At 34.4% G+C, this 10,028-nt stretch overlaps 1 protein-coding gene across 3 annotated transcripts; it reads left to right on the top strand.

The window, feature by feature from the left end:
• The first annotated feature begins 907 nt into the window (after positions 1 to 907).
• LOC117419438 (selenide, water dikinase 1) lies at positions 908 to 9,327 on the top strand. 3 transcript variants are annotated; one of them, XM_034926499.2, is made up of 9 exons: positions 908 to 1,200; positions 3,423 to 3,665; positions 4,397 to 4,500; positions 4,769 to 4,876; positions 5,001 to 5,155; positions 6,158 to 6,248; positions 6,958 to 7,057; positions 7,174 to 7,386; positions 7,685 to 9,327. In XM_034926499.2, the coding sequence occupies exons 2-9, from the start codon at positions 3,473 to 3,475 to the stop codon at positions 7,897 to 7,899; spliced, it is 1,179 nt and encodes a 392-aa protein (XP_034782390.1). In that variant the 5' UTR covers positions 908 to 1,200; positions 3,423 to 3,472; the 3' UTR covers positions 7,900 to 9,327. The 3 variants fall into 3 exon arrangements, with proteins under 3 accessions (XP_034782390.1, XP_034782392.1, XP_034782391.1); XM_034926501.2 differs by lacking the exon at positions 908 to 1,200 and adding an exon at positions 1,208 to 1,311; XM_034926500.2 differs by lacking the exon at positions 908 to 1,200 and adding an exon at positions 1,363 to 1,632.
• The last annotated feature ends 701 nt before the right edge of the window (positions 9,328 to 10,028 follow it).

Raw genomic sequence — 10,028 nt, forward strand, 5'->3', positions numbered from 1 at the left:
ATAGTAGGTGAGGAGATGGAATGTACAGTAGTATATTTTTAAAGTACATGTTGTCACCAAAAACATCCAGAGAAAATGGCTTTTGGGAGTACTCTGAAAAATAAGTGAAGTGAACACTCACCAAACGAGGTCCAATATCCTTTCTGACCTTCCCCGGGTTGTAACCAAGTGCAGTAAGTGTGAGTGGTGCAAAAAACTAGAAAACCAAATGGAGAAAAGTATATAGACTCTAATGTGATGTATTAATATTAGCTATAGATAATCATGTCATTGTGAACACTATGAACAGTAGGGGGCTCTCTTGCCTCTGGTCCAGAGTCAATTACAGTATTGCCCCAGTATGGTGTGGATGATGTTAAACAACTTTACACCAGAAGAGCAGGGGTGTTAATCCTGGTGTCCTGACTCGATTCCAATCCTACTATATAGTCATAAAATTGTGTTTGAATGCAAAATGAGCAATCCCTGGTTGACTCATCCATCACTGTAGTGGTATTTTAAATAGGATTGCGGGATACTGTGGATTCGGAATGGTTTTTGAATGGCCACATTTATAATGTACCTTGTGCTTTCTGGTGACAGGAGTACAGTTGTACTGCATTCTGCTTATAATCATCTTTCTGGCATGCCTACAGCACAAAGTCAGGGTTTTATGATCTAAACTATTTGGTTTAGTTTGATGGCCAAATTAAGAAAGAAATAATGCAATAAATAACGTAAACGTTACTGAATACAATATTTTACCACATTGTGAATAATAATAATAATAATAATAATAATAATAATAATAATAATAATAATAATAATAATAATACTTTGGGGAAAGTTAAAGGGTTGTTAAAATTAAAGGTACATTCCATTGTTGTCTTTTTTGTTGCCTGACACTAAAATACCCCGATAAAGGGGAGGTAAAGGCGCCAGTCAGCATGTAAAGGACCTTTGCTAATCCCCTTTATTTATCTTTATTATGCTTGATTTACACAGTGAATAGTCACAAAAAGCGGGTTATATAAAAGCAACAGTGTATATACTTGTTTATACGTTTTATCCAGGGTCCATTTTTTATTGTTTATTAAATAAAACGTATGTTTAGTTTGTGCGCTTTCTCTTCAGGCAGTGTTTAAGGCCGACCCTGTGGTCCCGGTGCATTCTGGGACAGTCCTCCCTCTTCTATCGGGAGGCGCTGCTAAACCGAAACCGGTAAGGAGATAGAAACCTGAATGCAGAATTAAAGGGGAAACAAGATATTAAAATAACTGTCCATCTTTTTTTTTAAACGAAGGGGTACGACTTTAAATACTCCTAAGGCAGGTAAAGCAAGAGTGCTTTGCAGAAATAAAACAAACGAGGCGGCCTCTTTAATAAACGGGGTGTCTTGTTCCCTTGCACATGGGTGATGAAGGGTTAATTTTTTCAACCGCCGACATTTTTAATGTGCAGCGCGTCTGTATTCATTAAAAGCAAATGGCATTTACTTGTTAATAAGTGCATGTTTATATTGAAATGTTGGTAATGCAAAACAAGAATAAAAAAATTGCACCGACATGATAGCCTGCAGATACGTGTGTAGAAATTGTACTTCATGTAGAATTAGAAGTACATTAGTTTACATTGGATGCAATGCAGCAGCAGGTAAATAACGAAAGAGTTAATATTTCACTTAAGACATTTTCCCCTTAAATTACCAGTGATCGTTTTTAAAATGTATCGAAAGTGCATGCTTTTTACTGCACGTAGAATCATTTCGTAATATTGTATTCAACAGTATGTAGTGTTAATTATATCTGAACTTGTCAGCGCTACTTTTTGTAACGCAAATGTGCAGCTAAAAATCTAAAGGCCCGGTGCTTAAAGGCAGCAGATGCAAAAATTTAAGGTAGCCCAACAGTTTCTGCGTGGGATTAGTTGATGCTTGTTTTTTTTTTTTGTTTTTTTTTTTACACCTCTGGTGCAATTCATTAAAATGAATGATATTATGAACATATGTAAAATGCACAAAATAAACCTATACAGACAGCATGCACCTTAATGTTTACACAAGGCCTTGTGTTTGTTTTAAGTGTACTTTTCAGAGTGAAATACAGCTAAAGCTTGGACAGCGACATTTGGACCTGCAAAAGTATCATACAATATGTAACTTACAGTTTTATTTATTTTTATTTTTTTAACTGTTTTATGCCACTTTTTTATTTGGTTTTAAGTATATTCACATTTTTTTTGGTTTTGCATATCAAATATACATTACTTTAGAATAGCTTTTAAACGTTGTACACACCTGTCTTAATGTAGCTCATCAACAGAAGTTAGGTTTTTTCTTTTGCCCTTCTCTGTCATAACAGTTGATTGATACTCTTCTAAGACACTCATGTTCCCCTGGCAATAATAATAATAATAATAAAAATAATAATATATATTTGTAAGTATGATTTTGACTCTGATTAGTCAGAAAGTAGGTATATGACTCATTAATCTTTTTTTTTTTGGTACTGAATATGAGAAAAACAAACAATAATAAATAAACCCACTGTATTGTATACTATTTAAAAAAAGAGAGAGAGAGGGAGAAGTTTATTCTACCCTTAGGCAGCCCTTGTAAAATTGTTGCATTTTTTGTTTCATAATGAATTTGTTGCAAAAATTGGAGCATCAGTATGGAATCTCAAAAGCGTGTGTTAAGAGTAGTGAGTTATCTTCTCTCAAAACTAGCGAAATAAAAGTTAGAGGCACTGCACTGAATAACAGTACATTTCTTTATGGATTCCTGGTTGTGTCTTCCCTCCAAATCCATTAAAAAAAGTGTAGTTCAGGCACCAGTATTATGAGGGCAAATTCATCAATATCTCTATGAAGCAGCCAGTTACTTTTCACCAATTTGCCCAAAGACTGCTTTGACAGTTCTTTTTCTCTAAATGGGGTAATTGATGGATAATGTCCCCAATACAAGTAATTGCTTGAAAAGTTTCCAGAAAGTTGATTCGTGTTTCATGGGCTTTAGGTTTAGTGTCCCATGCAATTTGAAAAATGTGTAGAAAATGTACGTTTTGAAACTATGATGTTTTGTAAACTTATTTTTTTTCTTGCAGTTATACCATAGTTTTATGTTTGATATAACCTCATCCTGTTGCAGGTAGAAAACAGCATGTCTATTAAGCTCACAGAGTGTCAAAATGAAAAGCATGTTTCAGTTGGGGGTGAGGGGAGGGGCAACAAGCAGAAATGTAAATGATGTAATAATTTAGCGAACAGCACACCAAAGAATAATATTATAATGTATTGGGGTGTAACTGAACCTGATTATGGGAAAAGATTGGAATTGCATTAAAATAACCTTTATGGTATAAACTATTGTATTTGGTGAATAGTCTTTATATAATGCTAACTTCATTTGGATTTTGAAACAATTTCTATTTCTTTTAATACAGTGAAAAAATATACTGTCTCCATTGGCTAGAAGTACTGCAGTTTTCCAACCATGTCTGTTCGGGAGTCATTTAACCCCGAGAGCTATGAACTTGATAAGAGCTTCAGACTGACCCGCTTTACAGAACTGAAGGGGACCGGATGTAAAGTACCACAGGATGTCCTTCAGAAACTCTTGGAATCTCTGCAGGAAAACCATTTCCAAGAGGATGAGCAGTTTCTTGGCGCAGTCATGCCCAGACTTGGTAGGTTCCTGCATGTGACACAATTAGATGACTAGGGAAAGTGTGGTGCAATACACAAGTTCTTGGCAATTTTGTGTCTCCTGAAAACAATTTGAGTTTTGATATTTAGTGGTGTTTAAAGGTAAAATGTTACAGTAATGGTGAAAGTAAGTAAGTAAAATGTCATTGTGAAAATGTTTTTAATTATAAATCATATTCTGAGATCACTTGAATATAGGCTTTTATTACATTAAAACAGCTTTCAATGCATTTTCATGTATTTATGTAGTTGTATTGTCTATGTGACGTATGGGTATCATTTTGTAGTTCTGAGATGTCGCAATTAAATGTTTGATTTAAAAAAAAATGTTAAAGCTTGTAATATGTTTGGTTGTGTCAATGTTTATTATGGATTTCAGTTACTTTTACATTTCAATTTTGAGTCCAGATGAAGATCAGAAATAGCCTAAGTCTTTACCAAGATACAAACATTCTCCAACAGAAAAATGCTAACCTTTGATCCTCTAGGTTTACCGTACCTGCCGTATAACAGCTTTAATCACCGTTGCGGTCTCTTTTTGTTTTTGTTTTTGTTTTTTTCTCCCCCGATCACTTGGGTTATTGTACTGTTACTGCTCATATCATATTGCAGTTCTGGATTCAGCATTGGTGGTAGCCAATGCAGGTCTACCAGTGTCCTTTAGTACCCTGTTATTGTTGTTCTTTCAGACTATAATGTTTTATATTTGTAGGTATCGGGATGGATACGTGTGTCATTCCCTTAAGACACGGTGGCCTTTCTCTGGTTCAAACAACAGACTACATTTATCCTATTGTTGATGATCCCTACATGATGGTGAGAATAATAATAATTGTATATATATATATATATATATAAGTCTGATCTAGTGTAAAACTGTACTACATTCTTTCGATTAGGGTTATGGTTAGGCTGATTTTAATTTTAAGCTCAGTGTTCGAATTCACTCAGGGACCTGTCACTGAAAGGCCTAGCCTGTCTTTCTACACCTATGCCAACAACATATTATTATGAATACTACAGTGTGCAATTAATGATTTGACATCACTAATGAATTTCACTTACACATTTTTATTTCTTCTAGGGTCGTATTGCCTGTGCCAATGTACTAAGTGACCTTTATGCCATGGGGGTCACGGAATGTGACAATATGTTGATGCTTCTTGGAATTAGTAATAAACTGACAGACAAGGTAGGTCATAACCAAACTACCAAAATAAACAAGCTTAGTTATTTCCAAATACATTTACAAATGCCACTACTTACAGTATCATAGTGGAGGTGAATGTAATTTGTGAGGTTGTTGTTGCCTGCAGGAAAGAGACAAGGTGATGCCTCTGATAATCCAGGGTTTTAAAGATGCTGCAGAGGAGGCAGGAACATCAGTAACTGGTGGACAGACAGTTCTGAACCCCTGGATTGTACTCGGGGGAGTTGCAACGACTGTCTGCCAGCCCAATGAGTTCATTATGTAAGCACGATTCACCCTTTTTAAAGTGTAATGATGGTGTAAAGACAGTAGAGATGCCAGTCAGTCTGGTTGAGGTGAGGGGACTATAATTCATTAAAGTGTCGATTTTTATACAGATATTTTAACCTTTCAGGTACTGTTCGATTATTATGATGACACTCTGTATGTGCATACACTGGTAAATCTAGTGGGCAGAAAGCATTTTCATTGCAACAAAGAATAAGACACTTTATTTAACTATTTCCTTTTGTGGCAGTTAAAGTTAAGGGGACAAAATTACTTTCTTTCCATAATTCCATAATTTCCTACAGATGTCAGGACTGCCCAGTCCCTGACCACATTCTGGCGCCTCCTCAAGACTCACCTCTTCAAACAGCACCTGTAGAACTCCTCTGTTTGTATCCTGGGACACCCTTCATTTAGATGTGCTTTATTTTGCTCTTATCTGCCCCCTATTTTACTGCACTTAATCCTGTACTTCAGAATACTGTAATCTGCCAAGTGTTTAACCTGTAGTACTTTGTATTTAATCACATCCTGATGTAACTATCACTATTTAATCATATCCTGATGTAACTATCACTATTATCTGCTGTATTATTGAATTGTGGTTTGTCACTCTTGTAGTTTGCTTGAACAAAAGTTATTGTATTTCTTGCTCTTATTGTATTACTTGTATTGTAACACTTGAAATGTATTTGCTTAAGATTCTAAGTCGCCCTGGATAAGGGCGTCTGCTAAGAAATAAATAATAATAATAATAATAATGAATAAGATATTTTGCTAAAATAAATTACGGTGCACCAAGAGCAGTTTCAGGTTTATTGAAATTCATTAAAGCAAACAAACAAAAAAAAAACAACACAATCATATAAGGGACCAGTAATTCTGATGCAGACCAAGGGAAATACAATTCAGACCAGGGGAAATAATTGTGCATTATGTTTGTATACTGTTTTCTACTTTCTTTTAACTTTTTTATTATTGTTATTGTTGTTATAGGCCAGACAATGCTGTACCTGGCGACGTGCTTGTACTGACAAAACCTTTAGGAACACAAGTAGCCGTTGCAGTGCACCAATGGCTTGATATTGTAAGTTTTGCTTTCACTGAATAAACATGATACATCACTACAGTAATATACTATATAACGGGTGTCCAGATGTTGTAATTTGCAGATGTAAGAGTTAAAAAAGGCTATAACAATGAAATTATATATTTTAAAAAGGCAAATATGATAATCAGTTACTGTATAAATATTTAGTATGTGAATAAAACATTGGCAAATAAAGTAACAAGAAGGCTATTACGAATACTTAGGGATACGATTTTTTCATGGCAAAATTATGCATAATTCACAACAGTCATGGTAAAAGTAGAACATTTCACTGTATGGTCACAGCAACAAAGAATTGTGTAATAACAACTGAAATTGAATAACACAATATATTATAGCAGTGTAATATTTCCACTAATGAAATGTATTTTTGTATGATACTTTTTCAAACAACCATAGATGATAAACTCCTATATACGTTTAGCCCCACAGTAGCTGTTGCAATTGCTAGCAACCCAATGGGACACTAATGAAATGTCCCTTAAGAAAAAAATAACAAGTAGATACTAATCCATACTTTTACATTTTCTATGAACGATGGCCAGTACTGTTTATTAATAGGACCTGTACTGTGTTTTCAGGCACAAAGAAGAAATAATAACAGAAACATAATCATTCGAAGAGCAACTGATACAAATACTGGAAATGTTCATGGACATATTTCTTGTTCTTTTTGTTATGGCAGCCTGAAAAATGGAATAAAATAAAGTTGGTCGTAACACAAGAGGATGTTGAATTGGCGTACCAGGAGGCCATGATGAACATGGCAAGACTGAATAGAACAGGTGGGAACTTCTAATCAGATATGCATTGTATAATTCTGAAAGTGTACCGCACAGAGTGTATCATAAGAATAATATGTGTTAACCTGTTGCGTACTATTTTATTTCGATCTTTGCAGCTGCTGGGCTTATGCACACCTTTAATGCACATGCAGCCACAGATATTACAGGATTTGGAATTTTAGGGCATGCTCAAAACTTGGCCAGACAGCAGAGGAATGAAGTGTCATTTGTCATCCACAACCTTCCTGTATTGGCGAAGATGGCTGCCGTGAGCAAAGCTTGTGGAAATATGTTTGGTCTTATGCATGGCACCTGCCCTGAGACATCAGGTATGGAAATTTAAATATTTAAAGCACAAAAAAAAATCTCTCTCAAGATTTTTGCTTTTAAGATATCGATCATATTTTTTTTTTCTCTTTTCAAGAAACGAAATAAAACAATTAACATTAGTTTGGTAATTTGTAGTAACTGGCACCTTCGAGTACTGTGTTCACATTGGTTATTCAGTGGGGGGTTTTTAAAACACAAATGCAACGAATATTCAAGTATAAACTACCGGAGAATAAAATAAAGTCACACTAAATCTGTTATTTTATTTTAATAACTAAACTTTTTTTTATTTTATAGGAGGCCTTCTGATCTGTTTGCCCCGTGAGCAGGCAGCACGTTTCTGTGCTGAGATAAAGTCTCCTAAATATGGTGAAGGCCACCAAGCATGGATAATTGGAATAGTAGAAAAAGGCAACCGCACGGCCAGAATAATTGACAAACCACGGATCATAGAAGTAGCTCCACAAGTTGCCACTCAAAACGTGAACCCAACTCCTGGTGCCACCTCCTAATTCAGGAATAAACAGTGAAGCTATAGATAGATATATTCTAGTACCATTCTAGAGTATAAAAACTATTATGTTAATTTGTATCATGCCTGCCCAGTTGGCCTTAGGGCAGTTCATATGTGGATACAATTTAAAACAGAATAAATCCATTGCCTTTTTGTGTTTTTTATTTTTTTCTGTTACATTAACTGAAGATGTACCTAATCTTAAGGCAGCTTCTAAGTTGAGAATATTATTATCCAATACTGTTGATTCATTTTTGAATCTTTATTACCACGTATCGTCTATTGCCACACAGGCTCTTTTTAAGGTGCTTTCACTTAGCACACATTAACATCAAGTAGCGTGATAGCGTTTTTTGTTTGTCTGTTCACTATGTGTACAATGAAAACCTAGGACTAGTGTACAATAAATTTCAGATGCCTTGAAAGATTAAAAAAAAAAAAAAAAAGGATTGTGTATCATCCGATAACACAAGGAAATGTAAACTTATTGAAAAGGTTGCATGCTTGAAAGCCTTTGGTTTGTATTGTTTTTCCCAAAAGTTTAAAAACATTGCAACCTTATTATTTTGTAAAATAGCACACTCTGTAAAGCAGTGTATGTCCTAAAGTGTTAACATTGCATGGTAATTACCTTGGTTGAAGGATAAATAATTTCACTATTCCTAGAGTATTTCAACACTTAATGTATTTGTAATGTATCTTCCATGGTTTTTTTTGTTGTTGTTTTTTTTTTACCAGCAAGGAACACTGCTCGTTTTATCTGCTGTATAATGTAGAAAACATCACAGACTAAGACTAATTAGTGGTTACTGTATATTACCCATTTACTGTTTATGAATTATTAAGTACACATGACATTTGAAATATCAGTAACAATGAAATGTTCTGTGGTCGGTAGTGTTTATTATATTTTATATAGTGCTATGTAGGCTTTTTTTTTTGTTCTATTTTCATAATTGCCACAACTAATTTTTAGTTTGATTCTTAGCTGTCTTCCCATTTTTCGGCACGCACTTGTGTTGTATGTACATCCTGCCAACTGTAGCGAAAGGTAAAGCTCAATAAATATTTAATTTTTTTTATTGCTCTTGTATAAGAGATGTAGTTGTCTTTTTACTATATATCCCTGAATTATTACATAATCCTTTTAAGGTCACATTTTAGATTATTTTGAGGCTGATATGTTCTATTGCAAGATTACGTTCAGCTGTTAAAATGATAACAATATTGTATTAGTCAATTATCCTTTACATCGGAAAACATCGATCTGTCACAATAATTTAAGTCATTTAGACTTTCTTTGTAGAACAACACATACCAACTTGGTATGAGATCACTACTGTTAACATTCTACAGCAAAAACAACTTATTTGGGTGTTAACCTGGTTCTCTTATGCCTCTTCAATAAAGGCAGCTTGTTCACCTATTTACTGCCGTTTCATTTTCTTTAATGTTCTATTACTGTGCAGTAGTGTTGCATGCAGAGTTTCTATTGGCTTTTATTACATGTGGTTTCTGCCTTGGCAGACAGCTACCAATGACTATATTGATGCATTATCAATTGATAAAACGGTTGTACATAGGTGATTAACTGTGGAAGGGGTTGGCTGAACGAAGTGCTAATAACCAACATTTTAAGATATTTCAAGTTGATATTGGGCAGAGACAGTGTCCTATGTTCTGCAGTCATAAATCTGGAATACTGGCTAATTCCAGGTGTAAGCAAGTTGGTTAAAATGAACATATTCCATTTTAACTCATTTTTTATAGAAGTGAGGGTTTGCAAAGTCACTTGCAAGGAAATGATGTGCTGCCCATGTGCACATGCGTGGGTAATGGGTAGTTAGTATTCAAGAATACAGATTGTTAATACATTTTGGGAATAACCTTTAACCACAGGGACACTATAATTTAATTAAAAACTGTTGTCATTGCTGTTGATATGAAATCTAAATGATTGATGTATATTTTGCTTATTTTTATGACATGTTTAAATGATATACTGTTGTAATCTCACCTTGTATGTAATTGTTGTTTCCTTATGCCACTTGTATCTCTTATTGAGCCATATTTTGTATTTTTTATGAAAAAAATAATCAATAAAAATTGAAATCCAGCATAACTGAA

This window comes from Acipenser ruthenus, chromosome 14, assembly GCF_902713425.1.
Source record: "Acipenser ruthenus chromosome 14, fAciRut3.2 maternal haplotype, whole genome shotgun sequence".
Lineage (NCBI taxonomy): Eukaryota > Metazoa > Chordata > Actinopteri > Acipenseriformes > Acipenseridae > Acipenser > Acipenser ruthenus.

Coding starts and splice junctions, on each gene's coding strand:
- LOC117419438 (XM_034926499.2), top strand. CDS start 3,473: ATGTCTGTTCGGGAGTCATTTAACCCCGAGAGCTATGAACTTGATAAG. Junction 4,501..4,768: donor TTGATGATCCCTACATGATG/GTGAGAATAATA, acceptor TATTTCTTCTAG/GGTCGTATTGCCTGTGCCAA. Junction 6,249..6,957: donor TGCACCAATGGCTTGATATT/GTAAGTTTTGCT, acceptor TTGTTATGGCAG/CCTGAAAAATGGAATAAAAT.